We start from the raw sequence: 26,193 nt of genomic DNA, 5'->3' as shown, positions 1-26,193 counted from the left end.
AACGTCTATTACATATAATAGCTGTGGGCAAAACTATCTTCATTTCGCTACATATTAGGGATGGAGCAACTTTATTTACTTAATACATTTCAAGACATCAAGAATAATGTTTTACCCTGTGTTCCCTATACCTTCCTGATGAATTCATCATTGATTTTATGCATTCTCGTACGTTAACAGCCATCTCCAGATGTTGCGTGCCAGGCAGTTGTCGACATGGTGGTCACAGAGGAAGTGTTCTCCTTTGTGAAGACCTCCAACAAGACCTGGATGAGCGGGGAGGGAAGCTTTGTGGCAGAGGAGTCGGAGAACTACTTTAACGTCACCTTCTGCTACTATGAAGCTTATGGTAAGTTTCGCGGTTGTGAATGTTGTCATTACCCGTGAGATCAAGCAAAAACGCCAAACTCCATATTGTGATTATGTAATTCAGTAAGAGGCCAACGGCCCATGACACATTAGTATAGCATGATAAACCACGAATTCTTGAGTAAAGAACATGGATATAACAAGTTCATTCATGAAAAAAGGTATAAGGTATATCTTAATATGTTGGGTTTTGCTAATAACACACCCATATATATATATTCTAGAAGATATTCAATGTAATGTGGCGAGATATATTTTCTTCATATAGTGGCATATCGTTCACATATAAACAACACATGGTATTCGTATTCAATATATTTACAGTTTTTGGACAAACAGAAATCACAGAAATCTTCCAAGGTCCACATTTAAACGGAAATCATTACATCTAAACTTTGAAATATATATTGCAATGTATTGTGGAATGTCACTTGTTAAATAACGTTGAGGGCTTCAACATAGATTTGAACCGAACACAGTAATTACATTTCGAAGAAAATTTCATTGAAAAATACCAACTTAAATAGAGATTATTTGATAATCTTTGCTGAAATTCATTTAGGAATAAAGTTTTATCACCGATTTCTTGTTTTATCATATAATGGGTAGGTGTCTCGGCAGGATAACGCCAACGGATAAAAACGATATCCGTTGGGGTCATATGCGGATAGAGATGCAAATATCAAAGGTCAAGTAGGGACTACTTTCGCTGTTTATAAACAAACATGGCGTCGCCCTCGTCATTCGGCGATCGAATCAGAATTAACCATCGGGAATCTGGACAAACTACAGTGATAATTTATATCATTATCAAAAGAACAGTCTAATATACTGAAAATCAGTGTCTAACTGTGACGTAGCTAAGGCATTTTATAAGTTTTGGCAACTTTGGAGATATAAATTTCGAAACAATTTTGCGAGGGCACGAGGCCTAGCCAAGCGGGATCAGTATCCGTATCTGTGGTTGTAGACCTCTGCGGCTTGAAACCTTCTCCACAAATTAAAATAGTTGGATTTGGCCGAAATATGTTTGAAATGTTACCTTGATTCGTTTTGTCGCTGTGTATACATCTGACTACACTTCTTAACATTATGACAGGTCAGACCGACTATCAACAACGTCTGACCGTGGCCGTGACGTCCCATAGACTAGGGTTAGAGGAGCTTCCCTTTGACAAAGGGCAGTTACTCTAGTGGACAGATCGATGGATTGCCGCGAAAGGCAATTAAAAACAATTGTTGTTTTCCGTATATGTTGGTTCACCACTGGATAAGAAACAGATTTCAGTTGGAACTATATTGGCTACTGTCACTGTCCGACTGACACATCACTTACCCTGTGACGTAATAAATATTAATGCGCGCATTCCAGGAAAACTCGCAATGTTTCGGTAATGTTTGTGAGAGAGGGAAAGCGAGTTTGTAGCACAGTATTAAAGAATGACATTATATGATAAAGAGGTTATCACGCTTGTATGTTTGGGGATAGTAAATATCCTGTTTTAGGAATAAACACTAGTATGTTTATTCCTAATGCAGGATATTTACTATCCCCAAACACACTCGCGTGATAACTTTTATTAATCAACTATACTGAGTCAAATTAAAAAACTTCACATTTTAAAAAGTAATCCCATATATGATATACAACGGACAAATGTATCAGAGAAGGTAATTTTTAATCATTAATGTCCAAAGAAGGATTTTAATTAACGGTGGTAACCATAATTTGTTCCAAGCACCTACGGTATTCGGTAATAACATCAACAGTTTAAATTATAAGTCCCAAGCACAAGAATCTGATGGCACACAAGTTCAGTAGCGTGTATGGCCACCATGTGCGTTGACAACTGCCACACAACGCCTCCGTATGGACCTTGTGATGCTTGTGAACACATGATTGGGAAGACGACGCCATTGTTGCTGCAAAATGGTGCCAAGATCTTGCAAATTCTGTGGTTGGTTCTGGAGAGTGCGCAGACTTCTGCCAAGAGCATCCCATACGTGTTCGATGGGATTGAGGTCGGGAGACCTTGGCGGCCAGTCCATGACGTTGACCCCCGCATTCTGAAGGAAATTCCTCGTCAAAATTGCTTTATTGGGTCTGGCATTGTCGTGTTGGAAGATCAAACCGGGTCCATGTGCTGCCATAAAAGGCAGAAGTTCTGGTGCCAGTACCTGGTCGCGGTAAGCAGCAGCGTCGAGGTTGCCACGGATGACAAGAAGCCTGGAACGTGCATTGCCACAGAAAGCACCCCACACCATGACACTTTCGCCTCGAAATCTGTCAACTTCCTGTACACAACACTGGGCGTAACCTCTATGTATCCAGACCAGTCCACAACCTAAACTGAACAACGTATGTTTAATTGATGTAGTCCATGTCACTTTGTCCACTTCATCGCTCTGTGTTAGCATTTAAGAAGGCTTGACGACGTAATCTGTGAGAGTCAAGATCAAGAAGTCTGCACAAATATATCACTGTTCTTGTCACATAGATAGATTTGCAGAGGGACTCCCCAAGTACCATATTATTAGGTTTATCCTTAAAGAGACGAAGATACCGTTTACAGAAGGATATATATATATACTGAATCGCAAAAAAAAATTCACCCCAAGTAAAGTTGCTTGAAAAGTTGTCATTTAGATATCTGGGTAATTTTCTAAAATTTAACATTACCTTGTCTTGAAAAATGAAATTTGATGAAAAAACCCCAAAGCAAATGAAAATAAAACCGATCGCCCAAACGCTTCACGGCAACGGCCATGGTAACCCGTTGCACGTGAGTTCCGTGCAAATTGAAATGCACATGCGTTCCCCCATTTCTTGCCCTATAAAAATCCACCCAGATCGGATAACATTCATTCGTTATTGAATTGCTACCACATGCCAAGGTTGACAAGAAATCAGCAACACTATGCCCTTGGACGACTGCAAGCTGGACAAACTGCCCGGCAAGTAGCCAATGCATTTCAAGTCCACGTAAGGACCATATACAGACTCCAGCAACGGTACAAGACCACCAACACTACAGATGCCCGACCACGTAGTGGAAGACCGAGGGTCACCACCCGACGCCAGGGTCGTCAGATTGTGCGAGAGCATCTTCAAGATGCTTTGTTACTGCTTCGGAAACTGCTCGACAGACCATGGGGACACACCAGCGACACATTAGTGGGGACACCATGCGTCGACGATTGACGAGCAGACACCTCCTCTGTCACAGGCCACACCGAGGACCCATTCTGACACCACGCTATCGCCAGGACCGTCTTCAGTGGTCAACACACCACCAGTGTTGGCTCCACCAGCAGCGGAGAAGAGTCCTCTTCTCAGACGAGAGCCGTTACTATATCTCAACAGCAGAGAGAGAGAGAGAGAGAGAGAGAGAGAGAGAGAGTCTTGCAACGCCGTGGGGAACGTTATTCGGATTCTTGTGTTGTTGGGAGAGGCTCGTTGGGTGGTCCGAGCATCATGGTGTGGCGTGGAATTGGTCTTGCACAGATGGTCGGTCCTGTGGTCTTCCAGAACATAGGTCCAGGGAGAGGCAATGGTGTCATAGCAGCTCGGTACATTGATCAAGTCCTGAGACCACACGCCATACCTCATTTGGCACGTCGCCGCAACCACGAGTTTCAGCACGATAACGCCCGTGCCCACACCGCGAGAGCAACAGGAGACTTCCTCAAGCAGAATGACCATGCAGTGGCCTGCCCTCAGTCCCGATTTAAATCCCATTGAGCACCTGTGGGACGAGATTCAAAGACGGCTGAATGACGTCCGACCAAGGCCGACAACTGCAGCTGAACTGCATCAGGCGTTCCTCAGAGTGTGGGCTCAAGTGCCTATGGCCTTCATCAACCGCCTCATCCATTCCATTTATCGACTTTGCACGGCAGTCATCAATGCACATGGCGGACACACGAGATACTGACTTGTGATGCCATTTTTTCAGAGACTAGTGTTGTGTTTCACTTTAAGAACATTTGACACTTTAATTTCAACCTTGATGATCACTTTTGCCAAGTTTCATCTTTTTATTATTTCTCATAGTATGTTTGCAGTGTTTGGACAAATAAGGTTTCTCATATATCTATCCATGGTGACGTTTCTTTTGCGGTTCAGTATACATGTGTGGACATTTAGAAATAAGTTGCACGATGTTCCCTAATCTTCAGCTCCCTAACTCAAGATCGGCACAACACTGCCAAATATTTTAAAGCCATTTTGGAATGATAGCTATCCATTTTACTTTTGATAGTAGTTGATAATTCTCATTGATTGTTTGCTTGGGCTTTCAGACTAATGAATGTTTTGCTCCACGAAAACTGTTCCAAAACATGTATAAAAATATACAACTTAAATTCTTTCTTCTCTGAAATACCATTTTTCGTAGCTTTTCAATATTCCACTTTTTGTTTAATTTTAGTTGTCTTTAAATTTACTTCCATTCCAGTGGATACACAGAAAGATACAAGAACGACGATGTTCTTTCGTGGCACTGTCCGCAACATATGATACGCTGCCTGCGTATAATAATGCAAATAGGTGTGACATTTCACTAGTATCAAAGGGGCACGGGTGGCCCAGTCGTCTAAGGCGCCGCGATTCGCTGTGCGGAGTTGCGTCCCTTGGGCACGCCAGAAACCTATGATTGTGGGTTCGAATCCCAGTTCGCCCTGATTATGTTTCTAGGTTTGTCATCACCATACCCGTGCTCGTGGGTTTCACCGAAGTGGTAAACGTCTCAGACCTGAATCACTTCGGGCTTTCCTCCCACATTAAGCTGACGCGCCGTGATATAACTGGAATAATGTTAAAAGCGGCGTTAAACCCAACTCACTCACTCACTCACTAGTATCAAATATGCCATCACTGTGAGGTAACAAAAAGTTTTGGGCTCAAAACACTTCCCTAACTAGTTGAGACATTACAAGTGAAAATAATCAGAAAGACCATCATTCATTCGAACACAAGATGATTAGTTGGAGCACATGGATGCTTGCAATCAAAGAAAGTTACCATTTATTCAATACTTAGAAGATTTTGAAAATATCCAAGCTTCTGATCTGGGGTATGTGGCTTTGGATATTCTTGAGGTACATCTACATTGTCTTAAAGGTGTTTTTTTAAACATCTTGGGTTTGTTCCTAGCCTTTACCAATGTATTCTTTTGTTTCTCATAAAATCAAATCTTCTCTTTTGGCAGGTGTGTGCTAATATTATCCTTCTATTTTCCACGAAAGTATTGGCCTTAACCGTCTCCTCGTGAAACGTTGTTGTTAGTCGTTGTAGTGGTTGGAATTATCTCCTTTGACATCCACTTCCGGGTCAAATAGTGACGATACCAGCTGCAGGTGTTCGCGAAAACGCAATAGTTATTTGACTAAGATGCAATGAAATTATCGATACCTGCAGGGATGTTGTTTCAAAAACGTCACCTTTCAGGCAAATATTTTTCGACTACGAGATCACAACGATAAGGAAGTTTGAACTATATTTTTTCTCTCTTGCCATTGTCTTTTGTGAAGATTGTATCCGGATGCGATTTATAGCCATGGCCTGAGCATGACCACTGATGACGTTACTTACCTATGACAAATCTACGATCATTTCCGGCGGGTTATAGCTTACTGCGGAGATACCTTTTACAGGTTTTAGTAATAGTGTCACGTATAGAGACGTTCATAAACCGGTCTTGTGTGTGTAAAGTTCCGGGCAAAAGAAAGTATACATTTGAAAAATGGATTTGACCAAATAATTACAAACGTTATCAAAACGTTACTTGGCTGTAAATGGTCGCCGAAACTTTGCAAACTTAAGTTCAAAAACACAACTATGACACCCGTGTGAAATACATCACCATCGATTAAGTATTTCTCGTTTGTTTCACGGGTGTATAATATCTTTTGCGCGACAGTCTTTGTATCTGACTTTGCATTTCAGTTAATCTGAACTGGTATGACTGAGATTTGTTTCTAAATATGAGATCACATAAGGCATATTTAAGTGCTCTGTTAACAATATCTTTGAATATGCGTTTGAATAATTCCGTAATTTATTTAAGTATGAGCGCAGGACAAAGTTTATTCATAAAATTAAAATGACATGTTCAATGAAGCATTTCAGACTAAATTACTGCTATCTTCGATTTATTTGTGTGGTAAATGTGAAAAAATATATGAAAGTTTAAGGTGAAAATGTAAAAACAAATGAGATTGACGCTCACATTTGGTATAATATGTCGTAACATTCTCTTTGTATTTACAGAACACCGTGAGTGTATGTACAGTGAGGACAGGGGTGCGTCCTACAGAGGCTGGGTCAACGTCACCGCCGAAGGTCGACCCTGTGATCCATGGCACAACAGTTCTTCCTACATAAAAGAAGTATTATATGATTATTTAGGGGTTTTCGACGAGAATTTCTGCCGGCATGCAGTGTTTACCCTAGACAGACCATACTGTGTCAAAAATGACACATGGCGTTATTGTGACATTCCAGTATGTGGTAAGTTGTCACTTTCTTATATCCCGCTGTCACATAGCTTGAATATTGAGGCGTTAAACAACAAACCAACAAACCAACAATTGTATCACCTGTTCATAGATATGCATATATAGAGCTATTAAAGTGGCGCTGCGATTCTGATTCAGAAATCAGTATTGCGGTATATTAGACTGTCACACATTTTTTGTATGGATTGTCGCCCTGTACATTTTTACTTTGCAATTGTTAACTTAAAACGTTGAAGTAGTTTGCTTTTGAATTTGATGACGTCATATAGTGGACGACGTTATCTTGTTAAGGGGAAGTGTCCAGTAAGTTCTTCCCCATAGATGAGCTGGACTACGCAGTTATATGCAGTGGCCGAACGATCGCATCCAAAAGTGGCAGAGATATGACAATTCTTTTTAAGGAGAACATGTAGACATATTCGACGTGAGAATTGTGAAAATATGCGGAAAATACCTTAACCCACCTGTTTGTAAAATAGACTTGACATTTTCGAGGTCGGATTTTATTCAGGGACTCATCATTATTAAAATGTGAGTAAATATTCTTAAAGCTTGTACATTTTATCAACATCCTTAAAGAGGCTGTACATAACGTTGATATCTCATTAAAGAAATATACGACTTGTGCGCCCCTCATGGTTTGATCCCCCGCTGTGTTTTATTTAGGGTAAACTCCCACTCGTCGTTTACCGTAATGTTTAAATTGCATTTAACAAAACAACATACAACAGATGGTAAATTCACATGAATTGCACTAATAACGGTTTCCGGCTGAAAGATGATGAACTATAGATGAATATTAACAAACTTACAAAAAGAGAATAGAGAGATTGTGGGGTGGTCAAAATGTTAAAGATTGTACTATCAAGTCGAAGTCTCTTGGTCACTCAATTTGTTTGGTTTGTTGTTTTACGCCGCACTCAGCAATAATCCAGCTATATGACGGCGGTCTGTAAATAATCCAGTCTGGACCAGACAATCCAGTGATTCATATCATGAGCATCGATCCCCGCATTTGGTATCGATGACACTGGTAGATGACTTGCAAATGATTATTTAATCTTTGTAGAAACACAATATGAAACAATTGTCCATGCAAACTGTATTACACTGTGTTCTATATGTGTCTTTATAAAAAAAACTGAATTATGTTAATTATGTGGAGCTGTTTGTATTCTCCATGTCGCATATCTGACATTTTGAGTTTAACAATATGCCATGGAAGTGTCAAGGATATTCTGTAAAATATATTTTATTACATATTGTGGTTGAACACGCCATGTAGTTTACAAATGAGTAGGTCAAGGGTTTTTAATATTATGTTGATAATAAAAATGATGCAATTAATTTTTTTCAACATTTACAGATTCCTCTGACGACCTACCAAACGTCATAGACAGGAGGGTTTATCGATCTCCCCCCACCCTTCCACAAAATCCAATTGCAAACATAGTTCGTCATTTGACAGGTAAAAAAAGGTCCCAGTCAAAAGTCATAGTTATATATTGCATTGAAAGCATCCGGCCTTTATATTTAGGAGTTACATATAAGTACATAGTTTTATGTTTTCATATATATGTTTTAAACAGTTGTTTTCTGAGTAGCTGATTTGTCATATAAAGCCAGTTTTGTATTGCAACATCATCTCTTGAAGCGAGAAGTAAACTTAAAGCAGGTATAGGATAACTCGACATATAGTGTTCTGGTATAAACTTATTTCTTTGGTCACAATAATAATGACGTACAAAGGTGAAGTGGTTTTCATTTTCTTTAGGTGAGTAACGAACTAGGCATAACCTATTCGATTTTACAGTGGACAATTTTCTTCCTTATTTTGTCATGAGATTTAACATTTCAAGCCTAAATTGATTAAATGGACGTCTAAATGTTTCTTATTAACGTTGATACAATAATGTGTCTTTATGGTTGATTAAGGCGATTCAAAGGTTCTCTTCAAGTCATATCGTGAACTGTTTTCTGGAGTGGAATTCCATTTTTGGGTTAACACCCAAACTGTTCCATTTAACCATACAAAGCCGTTGCCGCGAGAAAACATGTTACTTAGCACACATTATCTAAATGTACAAGCATATCATAAGCAAGTTTTGGGATTCACCCTTAATGCATTCCAAGAATATTAAACCAGCATTTCAAATATCTAATTTTTGAGTTGAGATATCACCGGTATCTGCCATCGGGTGATCAGGCTCGCTGACTTGGTTCATGCATGTCAGTCATTGTTTTCCAATTGCGTGGATAGATGCTTATGATATCTATCACTCGATTGTCTACGATTATTTACAGATCGACGTCCTATAGCTGGAATATTGCTGAATGCGCCTTTAAACAACAAACAAACAAAATGTTACGAGATGTTTAAATCCTATACCTCCGGACCCCTTTCTGAAAATATCAATATTTGTCTTATTGTAGTTAATATAAAGTTTTCGCTCTTTGGTGCAACATTCTAAATTGTTAAGTTGCATTTGTAGTCCTACAATAGAATCTGATACCTAAATGACATCATCGAAAAAAAGAAGCAGAAAGATTGCTATTACACCTGGGAACATTTGAACAGCATATTCACCATTAGCTATAATTTCGTAATACATTTCACCAATACAAATACAAAGATATATTTGTAGGATCCCTTCTTGTTGCACGGCCCACTGTAGAACCCTGGGTACAAGTAGACTTCAATGAAGATTACGAGATCCAGTCAATAACTGTCAGAAGAAATCGCGGTAAGACCTTGTTGCCGACCTGTTTAGTTGAAACTTGGAAACTACTGTGAATATTTGTGTCCTCCGCTTGCTGCGCTAATTAATCTTCTGAGACACAAGTGTATCTCCATCATCACTTGGATATATAGATATAACGATTATAAATCAGTCATGTATTCTGATCTTGACACAAGTAATATCCAAATTATATAAACTTTTATGACATAAATGGGATATAGGGTTGTTAAGAAATGTGACAAAATATGTTCATGTGTTGAGCTGTAGCGCTGATGTGTCGAGCCTAACTTCTAAAGTGTACATAAAAATACCTTTTTGCATGTTCTAATACACTGATGATTCTATACCATTCACAAGTGGGAAATGTTTCAAAATAACTGACAATCAAATGCCACTAAGATAGCGTCCTTCTATTTATAGATTGGCATCCATATGTCGCGCGCCGTCTCATAACGTATGTCAGCAGAAATCAATGGGATTTTCTCACCTTTGGAGCCTACAGTTGTGACGGACCGTTTAACCTGGGAAGGAATACCTTATTCCGCTTTCAATGTCGCCGACCATTGATTGGTTCCTTTGTCACATTGCAAAACTATGTGCACTACGATCCTGACAACAATGAGAATGTCTTTTCAATGTTTGAAACCTCAGAAATTGTTATTAGAGGCAAAGGTATGTTTATCTGTCAGTGCGCAACGTGGTCTCTACCGAGAAGTTGGTAAATATATAGCCCCCATTGATTGCTCAAATCGCGGCATTATGTTTTTTCCAACCACATGCTTATGACAGAGTGAGTGAATATGGTTTTACGCCGCTTTTGGCAATATTCCACCAATATCACGGCGGGCTTCGCACATGTACCCATGTGGGGAGTCTAACACTGGCCTTCGGCGAGAAGCAAGGGCGCTTTAAGCACTCGGCTATCCCACCGCCCCCTCTTATGACAATTGATTCAGACTTCATACCTGAGAGACCTCCAATACAACACTGAGAAATGTGTCTGACATTCAAGGTCAAGATCACTCAGTGTTAAAAAAGTTGCAGTACACGATACATTTAGTATAATTTATGAATGTGTCAATTGTGTCAGAGTGGTATGAAGACAACGTATGTGTAATACCTTTAGTATGCAATAATGTTAAGTAACGTTCTTACATGTTATTGGATAGCTTGAGTATTCATGAATGGATTTGAAGGACCCTAGTATACATGATACCTAGGGCGGGTCTTGATCGCGTAAACGTCTGGGTGACCACAATATACGATCAAGGCCATTATGATAGATGGCAAAAGTTTCAGGAATTCGTGAAAAATGAATGATTTTTCTAACCAAACGTGTTTGGATGACATTGAGGGTGCAGGTCACTGAGTGTAGCTTCTCTACAAAAATATTTATTAGTAGTATTTGACGAAACTAAAAATACATGATTTCTTTGGTTTTATTCATTTTTTAGAAGATTTTTCGATGAATACGATCTAGTTTTGATCGGAACTACGTCTGCAAAATGCAAAAAATGGTTACACAATTCTAAATGTTGATATCACAACTCACAAATAATGTCTCAGACATAGGATTTACTTTAGGTGATCTGAATATTGGATATGGTTTTGTCGCTGTAGCTGAAATTATATCAAATCTCGATATAAGTCAAGCAGCAACCGTTTCTGATTGGTTAAAATAAAAATAAAGTAATGGATCATAATTTTAGTTCATGGTTAAGGGAGGGAAATTCAAGACCGTTAATGCTAAATCTGCTTTGAAATGTTTTCAACTACATGCATATATGCCACACATATCTCTCTCACCAACATGACACAAATCTCTCCATCGCAATATGCGACAGGTGCGATGTGGTGGATACAATCGAAGTATCCGATGGCTGTAGTAAGGTTGAGATAGATTTATACCAGGGATCAGGTGATATACTAATGTGATTATAAACTTGTCACTGTAAACCCCACATCCTGACAACCTTGGCTAAACCTAGATGGAAAGGAAATCAGTAACCAGCTCCTCTTCCAAGACTAGGTTTTGAAGCGGTTCACTTCTAAACCTGCTTTGAGTTTTTACATTTCAATTGTAAGACCTAGGTTTACAATTGACGTTTATTAAATTTGGATTGGTTGAAAGTCACAATTTGTTTTACAGGAAAATTCCTTGACGTAAATGGAACCTGCAACCTCACATACATGTATTGTGTTAATTTTGTAACTCACTGTTTTCCCACTGAGCCACCGCAGCGGATGAAATGTTGTTCAAATTACATGTCATGACTTCAGTTGTGTCCATGCTGCACGTGTTATTCTCTAGCACGCTTTGATCGAATTCCTTTTATGTCGCGACACACTGTATTGTTCCACTATAAAGTATCTCGATGTTTCCCTATTTTGTCTGGCATTTCTTGCTTTTAGACGGTTCATAAGTTGGATAAAACACTCCTCGGTTTTGTGTGAAGATGTAAGCCCGCGAGCATAAAGATGTACCTTAAATCATGTAAGCGAGTTGGGCTAAGGTGGAAGCTCTTACACTGCGGTATCTGTTTTGTGAAAAATGTGTTTGCGCTCTGTTTAACATTAACCTCCGAAATATCGTGCACGGTCTCTCACCATATTCCCCATGGCATCATTTGTATCAGAACCGATGACATGGAGGGAGGTACGTCTCGCCACACTGCGGTTTACACCCGGGGGAGGTTTGAACAGAGGGTCTGAACAGGTGGTTTGTCATTCTGAACTTTTAACTTAACGAAAGTGTCCAATAGCATGTTTACAGCCCACAAATATCATATTGGTGTTGGATATTAAAGTTCTAAATACATAGTTCGTTTATTTTACTTTCTCAAAGAGAACGTTGATCCATGCATGAGTAAGTAAGGACTATCTATGGCAAAGGTTGTTTAAACACGATCATAACCAAATCATTGTTCAAAGCAACCGGCTGTGGAAAATCCCTTGGTGTGAGGACTGGTGATGTTAAAGATTTCCAGTTCAGTTCTTCAACTAGTGCTGAGGGCTACTATGGATATCAAGCGAGACTAAACAGAGCCATGGGATGGTGTGCTCAGTCGGGAGATACAGATCCTTACATACAGGTACATCTTAGAAACCACAGTGAAGTGCATTGCTCTTACCCTTCAAAGACAAAATTTTCGATTTAATAAACAAAATAACAATGACATTTTTTTGTAAATATGTTGTCAAATATATTCAGAAAAAACATCAAGGCTTCTGATTTTTAAAGAAATTCGTTTTGAAGTAAATTGCTACGTGTTTGAAATTCTAAATTCGACATGGCTTTGTATTGCCACAGATTGCAACAAGACATTTGAAACAATCGATTTCAGGTAGATCTCCTGACACCGATGATTCTGGAACAAGTTGTCATACAAGGATGGTCCAAAGGGAGAAATGAGTTTCTCATCAACACTTTTACTCTGTGGACTGGAATGACAGAAGACAACATCACAACCTATTTAAATAACCATGGCCAAATTAAGGTAGTATAAATCGATATAATAATAAATATAATGTGTGATGTCAGGGATACCAAATACAAAGTTCATCTGAACCTGATAACAAGAACACAAGAACCTCTATGCCTTTAGGCATATCACATCGCAGAAACTAAAATTAGAAAATGCTATACATGCATGATCTTTAGAACGGGTCTACGTGTCTTCTTAGATTTTGTCCAACTTTAGTCTTCGACACATGAGACCACAGGTTTTATCAAAAAGCTTCAGCAATATTGCGTGAGAGAGCAATTAGTCTCGATTATCCGCTGAAACAGATTCCATTGGGCTTAACAGGTAATCTCACGAAACCTGCATATGCAATGAAAGACATTGATATTATACGTTTCATATCATTATCTGTATTATCTTTCAAACATCTAGATTTAACTTCAGAATGAACAACCTTTTAAAATACCAACTGAAATTGGCTCTTTCTTACAAGCTGGTTCAGAAAGTGTACGCTTCACTGCCTCAAAAACATTATCTTTAGGCGTTGGCGATCGAATGATATGATGAGCCTGACGAATACTCCCAAAGGGTGGAGGTACGGGTGAAAACAGCTCACTTTGGTTCATAACAGCATCCAGATGAATAGCACAGTTAAGAGGTAGTACATGGATTTCAATGGGCACATTGCCCACCTATGCCTGCCTTTAGGGAATAACCATTTCATATTCGGGAGGAGGGGAACGATACACCATGATGTATGCTTGGCACAGAGGCTTCTCTTTCTATAGGTAAATATATGAAATCTAATACAAACATTCATGAAATTACCATTTGGACACAATAACGGACAATAAATAGCTGAATACCACACTGGAACAATGAGAGTACTCTCGGTTCTGCACAACCTCATTTATGGAACTATCCAGTTGTTCAAAAATCACTTATGCTCTGTAGAAGTATCAATGAATGCACACCCTAGACAAAACAGGGACACTTTGCACTTTGGTATTGTAATGAGAGGTAAATATGTCCATGCCATACTCCATCTACATAATCTCCAGTCGTTTGAAAATGTGGAAAGCCATTCCCCAGTCGTCATCATCTACTATCTTGCCTACTTGCTTCACTGCTCTTTTGCATTTTACGCCCAATAGAATCTGTTTAAAACCAGTATTAATTAAAGTCATTTTGGTCAATAGGCATTGCATGTTATGGCCATTTGAAAGTTGTTGTTTTTTTCTAGCAATATGCACGAGTTTAGTTGAACATTTCTCGAACACCAGTTATGAATATACAGTTGTTTATAGAATCTCACCCGTGTTTCGTTTACTTTTATAGACGAGTGTCGATGTATTTGATATTGAGAGACACGGGGGAGAGACTTTATTTTCAAATCAAAATCATTCTCAATCTCTAAGGACAAACGCGTTAGATTAAAGATGATGACCATATTGACGCTTGACACCGTCTTGAATTAAAAAGGCGTATCTCATCGCCAAAAGATCAAAATGCACTTATTTGATACGCCTAGCTAATGACAAAGCCATGCCTACATATTGCCTTTACTTGTGTTTCTTAATTCAAAACGATAGCTGAAGCCTTTCTTTTGTTCATGTGGTTAATCTGTTGGGAAATACTGCCAGGATTATGACGTCAAATTACCCTAATCAAAGACTAGTGTAAGATCACTTGTGTTAGACTTGAAAATTTAAACACAAAGCTAACGTTTATGTCAATGGACAAATCTCCTCAGACATTTCTTTTGCGATATTTCCTGTGGGTGCCAGTCTTGGCTGATAAAAACAGCTTTAACTATTTACACAAACTCATAATGATAAATAACGAAAGAAGTTATATATTGATTAATTATAAATGAATGTTTTATTCCAGGTTTTTCACCTTATTCCGACTTACGAATCACATATATCTCAGAAGTTCCATCTTTCCACACAAGTCACAAAGATTGTCCGACTACACCTGTATCGGAACAAGCCACCTGTTTGTCTTAAGTTCGATCTCATTGGCTGTCCAAAGAGAGGTTAGCTATGTTCTTCTATGATTGTACTTGGAAACAAGATAAAGTCAACAATACATCGTTTATGATAATTAATGTCAACAAAACTACCAACCTTCATAACAAAAAGGTCGTTTACAACTGAATTTCCGAAACTAGCACATGTATTGTATTGTAGTTTGTTTAGAATATGATCATTTGTTCAGTCTACAACTAAAACACGAACTGACACAATGGGCGGTAACGGGAAAAACGCCAGGAAAAAATGTGTTTTCCCTTCCTTTTCTGCGTCATAAAGGAACGAGGATCGAATCATTCTGTCATTCCAGGGCAACATATAGAGCATCAATGAAATAATGCAAATCCATATGATTTATCATCCTTTGTGTTATTTCCTATGACAAACCCCTAACCATTGCAGCATTCAAATCAAATCTACCAGATAGTATTCATACTACCATGGATTTAAAAAGTACACGGAGATACATCTGCAGCACCCGGACATAGTTTGACACATATTCTACCGCGGACCTAAATTATTATACATCCTTGCCTTTACTAATAATTAAATAAGAAATAACATGCAAAGAACTAATCATTAATATCACTTTCATATAAACATTTCGTCTTGCCGCTGTTTTCATTTGAAAACTTCTGATAATTATTAGAAATAATCAAAATGAAAAATCTACCATGCATCTCTCAACCAATCAATCGCAATATACTAACGATCATCATTTTTTGAAAGATCTATCCATGTTAGTCTGCCCGTTATAAAATGTTTCCATTATTTAGTCCTCTTCTTCATCACAGGTGTAAAATAAATTGACATATTGTTTGCACCATGTAGATCCTGACGCTAGTAAAACAGCAGTAAATTACAGATATTTATTCCAACAAATAAGAAATCACATTGACGTATGACATTGACATGCATGATACTTAAATATATGTACATTTGTATATGGTAATTGTAGCATTTTCTTGGTTTGGTAACATATGTTGACTAGTTTTTTCTACTGTTGGTTCCCTTTCAACCAATGCAGTATCCTGCAATCATGATTTTCATTCAACAGCAATTTAAAAACAACCGTAGTTTTAGGTCTATTTATCAGTCATGATAAATTTGATTTGAAAAAGTGTAATCCAATTTGTGTTTACATGTTTAAATTCCAATTTGCTTTCAATAAATTGTTTAAAATCATATTATGTTTATCATGACATATTGCAAACTGCGACCCCAATTGCATATACATGCTATATATAATTATATTTATATGGTCGCGGTTATGAATAGAAGATTTTACGGATGATTACTGCTGAAAGGCATGCTTGTGTAATGCAATATACAATTTATAAAAATGTTAATTGTTTTTAATATGGGGACATTGTGTAATGCAAATATAGGAATGTTGTGGTTTTTAAATATGCACACTTGAAATGACTAAGGTCTAATGGGATTCAAAACATTACAAAGCGCATAAGACCTTCTTCATATTTGACGTACCATCACCTTGCCCCTGTGGTGAAATTAATGCTTATAGCTTATTCGGGGATACACGACATGCAGACGCAGACGCAGACGCATACAATTAAAATAGAATACATGTTCAAAAGTGTGGAATTGAAAATCAAGGATAACATTTTTAACAAAGCAACTTTGAAAAAACGATCAGCTGATCCCACCACCTGGCTTCGCACAGCCATCAAGTGGTTCACAATTGCAAAAGAAGCAATATCGTGGTCATCACTGATATATGACTGAATCATGGGAAACATGTGTCAGGACATGTTATAACAGTAGATATACCATTGTTCAGGCGGAAATATATACTGCCCATACACCTTCATGAAGTTGAAGGCTATACTCTGGTAGTCTGGTTAACCGTCTTTAAGTGTTACAGTATGTACCGCTCGTATGGCGTATGCCACATGCGCTGTCAGTTGGGTCTGCTGGTACAGCGCATCTAGCTGTTTAGTTAAGGGAAGTTGATTTAAAAAAGATCGCCCATTACTGTCGGGGACGCTAAAATATATACAAAGAGGCATTATGATGTATCCATGACTCGTTCATCCGGTGTGATGTTCTTCACCCAGACGATTTCAGTTAAAACACGTTGTATACCGTACATATTAACGAGGTTTCATTGTAGTTACCGATGTTAATGAAACAGAGTAAATGGTAATAATGGCAATATTGTTATATCATTACACAGTGAACTTTGATGTAAAATGCCGGGACCAAAATGTGAAACTGGGACTACAAAAGATGCCCACGCACAGAATATATCCGTCAGTTGAAAATATCGACTCGTATATCATAAAGAACATGACCATAGTGGAGTGTCGCAGTTATTACTCATCCAACAGAAATCATTATCTAGCTTACCAGTATCACAACGAGGAGTGTATCATGATGATTGGATCCAGATACAGTCGCCATTATCGAAACCGTTGGGAAGTAGGATATGGACCAGGAACTGAATTTGGACAAGATGTGTGCATAAGAGGTACATGTATATGTGATTTGAACAAATTTTGAATAAGAGAGCATCTATTTGATCGTTTTTTAAAGACTATTCAAGCCCCTGTTTTACCTTTAAAGAATGTACATGCGCCTCGCATTATGTGATAACAAATAACGTGCCCTTTTCTTGCAGACTCTATCAAAGAATACAGGTCGTTACTTTTATATATCTATAAAAAAATAATTGAGCACCTGTTAGTGTTTGAAAAATTATTGTGCTCCTAAGCATTACAAAATATAATGCTGATCCCTTGAATCAATATCGAAACGATCTACATTGTAGCAGATCAGCTTCATACTTGAAAAAAGTCATGTAGATGGAATACTGCGGCCTTAAACAACAAACAAACAGACATAGTGTTCTACAAGTATTTATGGTGTCCTTGTTGAATTTTAACTGTTTTCTGTTCGCCAAAGCCACAGTTTCTCTAGCTCGTATATCTGTAATAGAAAATATCATTAACCAAGGATGCATGCTACATTCTCCGTTGGTTAATGGACTCATACTGTCGAGTTAGTGAATAGGAGCACATGGGTAAAGCCATGAAGCTGTCCCTGCTAATGAACTGCTACAAAGGGGATCTTTCACTCATATGATGTGCCCTGAAGTTGGTGTCTGGCAAAGACATTGTTTCAATTGAACGAGCAACAAGCAGATTTTATCTCAATAGTATAATAGTTCATGAAATATGAAATGTTCTTTCTCAATTTAGATATCTCCAATGATGTATATAAATGTGGTGGCATCATGAACCACACTGGCGAGATTATCTCCCCTGCCTACCCCTTCTACTATGGAGAGAACATTAACTGTACATGGACTGTGGGACTTGGGAAAGGAACATTTGTCAGCCTTGACCTTGTTGATATAGATCTCGCATTAAAAGAAGAGCACTATGTGAGACTCTTGTAATAATATGTTTCTCTACTTTAAGTCTTAAAGTATACATTAATGGAAGCTTTATGGAATGTGTTATCCTTTGGATAAATAATAACTATACAACATCTTTCAACATCTTGGTTCATAGTTTGTTTACTTCATAATCATAACACCTTCAAGCTATGTCACATAAAATGATAAAAGCAAAGTCGTTATGGCCTCAATAGATGTCTGAATCTATCACATTAGTGTAATGATTAATTGTGTTTACTTATACAGGAAGCATCTGCATATTTTGACTGCGAGGACACGCTGACAATTTACGATCGGTACAGAAGCGGCGACCATGTCATTGCATCAGTGAAAGGTCATTCGTTTGAAACCCTGGAGGAACCACGCTATCTGTCCTCTTCGTACGAGGTCGAGATCAACTTGATAGCTTGTCCCAGAATAAAAGAAACAAATGCTCGAGGTTTTACTATCAAAGTGGATGCAACCGGTAAAGTATTTTACCTGTTGACATAGATCATCCAAATGTTTATCTACAAAAGCTAAGAAACCTATAGTCATAATGGTAAGCTTTTCATTCATTTAGCTTGAGGCGCCATATTGACTTACGCCATAAACCTGTTTAAGCTTGTAAACGTATTACCTGTCAAGCGTCTTCCAAGTGCTTTGCAATTTAAGATGAATCTTTGGTACCTGTTTGCTGTAAGCATAAAACTTGAACTTAAATTGAGAGGCCAAATGAATATGAAAGCTGAAACATTGTGTTAATGTATGGCCATCATCTTCACAGGTTTAGTATCCACTCCGCTCTTACATCACCCGTGTGTAGTCTCTATTTGTTACCAACGAATCAAAACAGGGTCTGGGAGAGGCAAAGAGAAACCAGCGATAACTCAGACCAATGAGCAATCGCACACACGGCAATATTTCCCTTGTAATATTTACTATTGTCATGTTCCTCATTTCCTCCATTCAAGTTGACTAAGAATGGATACATTTCACTACTACAATAAGAAACCGTAAGTATTCACTGGATATCGAGCGACAAAGCGTACACAAATTCCTGAAGTAATGCTATTGATCAAAAGTAGTTCGAGTTTGTCAAAGGCTTCTGCACAAAACATTGCACACATATGAACTTTTGTGTGCTTTATATGTGTCAGTTTGTTCACCTCACATATCATGGGACTTCTATATTATTGTTTATTTTGAATCTCATTGCTAACTGATTTCTCCTCGAAAGATTGTGGCAGTTGTGGCCAGGGTGAGTCCAGCTGCTCCAGACAGGCCCTGTGTTCTCACCAGTGTGGCTACATCTCCAGTGCTGCCTTCCCCAACTTTTACCCGGTTTCGGCCAGTTGTAATTGGAGAATACAGGGCCAGCTGGGCCAGTACGTCACTGTGACCTTTGACATGATTGACGTCATAGCTGTTGGAGAATGTGAGGGAGACTACGTCAGTCTCTATGACCTTGACCTTGCAAAAAAGAAAACATTGATTGGAAAGTTTTGTAAAAGTAAAAGACCGATTGGTGAAATACAGAGCAGTTGGCAGATGATGGATGTGGAGTTTTATTCTGACTTTGACACTGCTGGGAGAGGATTCCTACTCAAGTACACACTGCAGACTGTTCAGCTCAGCACTAGATTCCTGAATTTGTCAGGTATATTCCCTAATAATGAACAAACAAATACAAATTCTGAATGCACAGTCTGCCTATTTAGCACTGTCTCTATTTGCCAAACTCACTAAATAATATTTGGTCTTCATTTTTTTTTAAACCAATACATATAATAATTTGGGCATCGTTGTTATGAATAATGTGCAGACTGACAACATGTTTTCCAGTAAAGTTTCTATTTTCGTATGCCTATTGAGATCGAGTTATGTATTTGAAGGTCATTGTAACGAGAATTGGTATGAGTATGGGCACAGCTGCTACAGCTTTATCACAAGCGATGACGGACTCACCTGGATAGATGCTGAGAAACGCTGCATTGAAGTTGGAGGCCATCTTGTCAGTATAAGCGACAAAGATGAGACGAATTTTCTCCATTCGACCATTCTTAATAAGAACCTTTTCCCTGAGCGAGAAATATACATAGGTAAATGTAACAATTAACATAGCAAACATTGCGCACATAGACTTTTACGAGCAAGGCTTTGCTCTTAAGTGTTCAATGCGACTAGACTAATGACATTATGAAATCAATGCTTTGTAATAGAAAAGTAACTCCCCAACATGCTACCATTGCGGGTTCTGTACTGAAATTAGCATTGCCTTCCTGCATTGAATGTGTTATGAGAAATCAAAAGAAAACTTCTTTATACTACTTCCGGAATCACACTATTCGCACTATTTCTCCGACATAACCATGCTATGGGAAGATACATAATTTCGTTACAATTTTGCATAATGACCTATGACCTATAGTTGCGTCAGTTTTAAACGTTCAGAGTGGCCAGTGAATTCCTGACTCACATGGTCTTTTTTTTTAGAAATGTATGTCCCAATGTATTTGTCTTCATTTTGTTCAGGGCTGCGAAAAACAGGTCGGGGCAGTTATATGTGGGCGGATGGAAAACCACTATCACAAATTGAATGGTAACTAACATATCTCAATACAATCATTGTATGTTTGGCGCAAATAAATAAAGAAATGTTCCAACTGAGGGAAATTTCAGGTTATCAATTACCTTGCAGCTTGATAACATCTTTCAATTCTCATCTGATCATATTAATATGACAAACAAATTGTATTCACAAAAAACATAACAAAGATAGAAGGTGCATGTACAAACCACGAGATTTGTGTTTGCTGACGTTATCGTTTTAAGGTATGCTGGGGATTCTGATGGAGCACCCCAGCCGGACGGGTTCGAGAGAGAGGCGTGCACCATGATGGTCATCTCTAACATCAGATCCACCGCCAACTGGCACGACGTGGCCTGCGCCTTCAACAAAATCTCTCAGTACATTTGTGAGACGTCAAACAGTACATTGGCTTCACCAGGTTTAATGCGTTTTGTATTAGAATAATTTACTTGTAATTACACAAATGATTTAACATACATGCTGTTTTATCTTTCAGCGTTACCAAATTATTTTAATCTTGGATATCGTATAGAATACGGTCGGTTTTAATCCCGAGTGTGTTTTTAAGATGTCAATTTATTATTTTTATTATTTTACATAAGACACATTTTAATTAAATCTATGAGCCTAATTGTTCATCTAATATGAAATATATTTCAACGATGTATTTTTGTGGCAGGCAATTTCTATTAATATCCAACAGTTTGATGCATATATATTTGTTTCAAGCATTTTCTGGGAAAATTTGTTTGTAGTAGAAAATGCGTTGTACTATTAATCAACTATGATGCGTTGTATATGCAGTTTTTAAAGCTGTAAGTTTGTTCTTATAGTACTCGTCAGATGTCACATTTTCTGGATATATTTTGGTATGTGACCATTTATAATTTTATCTATCATCTTGCTAATATAAAACAATTCAATTTTATAATTATAAACACTTACAGAGAACACCATTGCTCTCGGCGGTGATAGTGATGCAAGGACCGGCTATTATTTCACTTGTACTAACGGCGAGTTTATATCGAGACTTTACACATGTGACGGTATTATGGATTGCATCGACGGTAGCGATGAAGAAAACTGTTCGACAGGTAGGCTGATATTTCTAGTGTTCATTGTAACGTAAGACTTGATGCATTGGTGAATTGATGCTATAATGCATCGGTTGTATTCGTATTTCAGACCCCTGTCCACGTGGCATGTTCACCTGCACTGATGGGGGATGTGTTGACTTCGCCTTCTACTGTGACTACAAGGAACACTGCAAGGACGGATCAGATGAAACAAAGTGTGGTAAGAGACCGGCCATTTCTGCCCCCACCCAAAGAATACGAAATGGGCGTGTTCCTAAGATAAGCAAGATATGTTCTCATAATTAGGGCTGTGACAAACATGAAACAAAGAGAAAGTAATGAGTATGCACGTTATCCAAGCCTCAGTAAGACGTCGCAATGTTGCTGTTGAGTACTTTCGCAACCATTGATCATGGGTTCGAATCTCAAATTACCCCTACTATCCTTGACCTATCAGTAACATACCCATGTTTGTTATTGTTGATAAATTAATTCGGCTTTACATAAAAGCAAAAAAAACATTTCCATTATCATAAGAAATCTCCAGTCGATTGTGCGATTCTTACCATAGCAAAATCATATGTTTGTAAATCACTTTCAAATAATGATGATACCAGAAGTTCAAATAATGCTGATACCAGAAGTTCGAGTAATGGTGAGTGTATCATGTCTCATCGGTGGCACCTGTCGCAAACACATGCAAAGGCAAGTCAATAGTTCACCTGAAAAAACAAAGGATTGTATGGTACAAGTCAAAACAGGGAATTGCATCGGACATCATTTTTGTCACTGTTGCGTCAAATATGGAAATGTCCTTCATATGTCTACCATAAAACCTTTTGAAAGCTTTACTGAGGCCTTGACTGTTGTAATCTTGATAAAACACATTTAGACAAATGAAATCAAATGTCGTCTGAAGCTTACTGAGAAATCGTTTTTGGTGAAATGCTGGACTTCCTCATTGATAACATGTGAATGAAATTTGGAGATAAGGCAAGAAGTTGGCATCCCCAAGAACACCCATTATGACCCCCTCCTTGCTCATAGGAATTTCGTCTCGGATTAGCAAAATCAAAACAAGAGAATTTGGCCAAGAAGTTTAACTTAAGCTTCATTTAAGCGTTTTCTCGGATACGAGTATGGATTTTCTGCTGATGGGAAAGAGAAAAAACCCAATAATAACTATCACCTTTGCTGTACATGATTTCACTTTTTACTATACATATAGTATATAGTAATTAATTTCGTTTTGAATGAAAATCGTCCGGGAACCGAGGTTTCCGGATATCTGAAGTCCGTATAAGCGGGGCACGACTGTATAACGATGTGATATGTCATGCCAGTGCGCGTAAACATAGACTTGAACTCATATGAATTATGTTGACTTGAACTTATATGAATTATGTAGGTACAGATATTATATCTTCCAGTGTTCCGTGAATGTTCATCCGACCAGTGGAGATGCAGCAGTGGACAGTGTGTGTCATCTGACCAGAGGTGTAACCTCCTGCAGGACTGTGTGGACGGATCAGATGAAGAGCATTGTGGTAAGTCCGTGAGATGTCGACATTTTGGCATGTGCTGCTTTGAAAGTCAATGCTAATTTTGTAAATGCCATTAAGAATACTTAATTGCACTTTTGTGCATTAATTAGAAACACATGTACCTTTGATATCAGACATAAATTCAATTATCTAACATACGCAAATTAATATTAGTTTAAGACGTACTTGTCACATGTACGTGTCCTCTACTCTTCAATTATTACTTTCAATTATAGTAGAGTTTATATATGGAGAATGTAAAGTGCTGAAAGGAGGGTGTACATATACATTATACATTATGTAATAATAGATTAATCGTTGACTCGTAAACACCACAATGCATAATTTTGAAAAAACAAAACAATTTGATTAGTCAATTTGTGAAGATTTACATTTTTCTTCCAGAGGCATGCCGGGAACCTTTCTTCCAGTGCTATGACGGACGGTGCTTGCCCCCAGCCAGGGTGTGTGACGGGTTTGTGGACTGTGTGGGACAATACAGAGAAGACGAGGATACTCAGTGTACCACAAACAGTCAGCCGTCTTGTAGGGCGTGGTATGCCCTTGGGTCCAGGGAGAATGGCGAATATAGTATTGTGATTGAGGGCAGTAAGGGTTCTAAGCTATACCTTTAATATACTCACACGCAAAAGAAACGCAAGTCGAGTATGCAGTATACATGTTATTTATCTTCAACAGTAAAGACAAGAAATACTAATAGGGCAAGATTGACAAAAATTTGACTGAAGGCAGTTTAATGGATGACATAATTGTTTTTTTCAAATGTTAAGGGCTTACACAGTTTCGGGTCAATACCCAGAATGTCAGTCAATACCCGGTGTGACCACCATTAGCATTGATCACTGCCACACATCTCTTGTACATTGAGTGGATCAGACGATTTGTGAAGGCCCTAGGGATCCTCCTGCACACATCCAGAGCAGCTGTGTGTAGTTCATCGGCAGTTGTAGGGACTGGGCGCACATTCTGCAGACGCCTTTGAACCTCATCCCACAAGTTTTCGATAGGGTTCAGATCAGGGCTGAGGGCTGGCCACGGTAGACACGGATGTTGTGTTGTTGCAGAAAGGCCATGGTAGCTCTGGCAACATGGGGACGAGCGTTGTCCTGCTGGAAAATGTGTTGTTGATGTTGTGCAAAAAATGGAACAACGTGGGGTCTGATCACTTCGTCGATATACCGCTGAGCAGTGACACCGTGTCCCCGACCTTGACCAACATTCAGAAAGCACATGGGTCCAAGTCTCGCATTAAGTCCAATCCCTGCCCATATCATGACGCTAGGTCCACCCCATGGATCTCTTTCCACAACGTTTCTGTCACCGAAACGATCACCTCGACGCTGCCAAATTCTGACTCTTCCGTCTGCATGGGAGACACAAAAGCGACTTTCATCAGAGAAGATGACACGCATCCACCCACGATGACGCCAATTGCGATGACCCGATGCCCACTGAAGTCGTGCTTGTCGATGCCGTGGTTCGAGAACAGGACGAAGTGCTGGTCGGCCACATCTGAGGTTGTTGGAACGGAGACGTCGGATCAAAGTGTCCCGGCTAATGTGTCGATTATGTGTTCCTATGGTCTGTCGAGCACTTTCACTTGCAGTTAGGAACGGATGTCGCTGGTGTTGACGGGTAATCTGCCGATCTTGTCGAGGTGTGGTGAACCTAGGACGACCGCTCCGAGGAAGGTCATCTGTGGTCTGTGTAGCATTGTATCGATGCAGGAGAAGGTAAATTGTGGTTATGTTAACGTTGAAATGACGGGCAACATCTTGGACAGACTCTCCAGCTTCCAAACGTCCGATAGCCTGGTTTCTCTGAATTTGAGTTAGGCGTGGCATTGTTGACCAAGGAGTGGTAGGTCCAAGAATCGGCCACAGTTTTATACCCTCTACAGTTCGTGATAGTTCGTGCATTTTCGATCTCGCGAGAAATGGGTGCATGATACCCAGATTTTCATTGAAATGGTGCGTTTTGGCGATTCGTTTTTTATGTTGCGTTTTTAACCGGGGCTTCCAAAATGCAACCAAAAATATTGATAACACCATCAGGCTTCACTACATGCTAAAACTCGTATCAATTTATGGTTCCGTGTTTGTTACCTATTTGCTTAAAACCACTTGCGTTTCTTTTGCGTGTGAGTATATAAACACATCCCGAAGTTATGCACGCCTCTTACCCCTTTGGTAAAACCAACGGTATGGTCCCGACAATGTAACCAGGACGCACGGGGATTCGAACCCACCATCACAGGTTTCTGGCATGCCTAAGTGAAGCAACATTGCACCGCGCAGTGGTACCCACCCCCAAGGTGTTAATTCATATATGATGTAAAATACAGCCCAAACATGGAAGACATATTGATCGTTATCTTTCTTTCAGCAATAAAAAAAATGTTTTTTTATGAATTTCATAAACAGACACCCTTCT

At 38.8% G+C, this 26,193-nt stretch overlaps 1 protein-coding gene across 1 annotated transcript; it reads left to right on the top strand.

The window, feature by feature from the left end:
* Positions 1–216: 216 nt before the first annotated feature.
* Positions 217–21,930, top strand: LOC125384343 (tolloid-like protein 2). Its single transcript, XM_048403360.1, has 6 exons — positions 217–349; positions 18,348–18,532; positions 18,794–19,013; positions 19,767–20,136; positions 21,362–21,496; positions 21,924–21,930. The coding sequence occupies exons 1-6, from the start codon at positions 217–219 to the stop codon at positions 21,928–21,930; spliced, it is 1,050 nt and encodes a 349-aa protein (XP_048259317.1).
* Positions 21,931–26,193: the final 4,263 nt, after the last annotated feature.

This window comes from Haliotis rufescens, unplaced genomic scaffold, assembly GCF_023055435.1.
Source record: "Haliotis rufescens isolate VD_foot unplaced genomic scaffold, xgHalRufe1.0.p SCAF_3, whole genome shotgun sequence".
In the NCBI taxonomy this organism is placed as follows: Eukaryota; Metazoa; Mollusca; class Gastropoda; order Lepetellida; family Haliotidae; genus Haliotis; species Haliotis rufescens.
The sequence above is the reverse complement of the archived record's forward strand: the minus strand, read 5'-3'. Positions and strand labels throughout refer to the sequence as shown.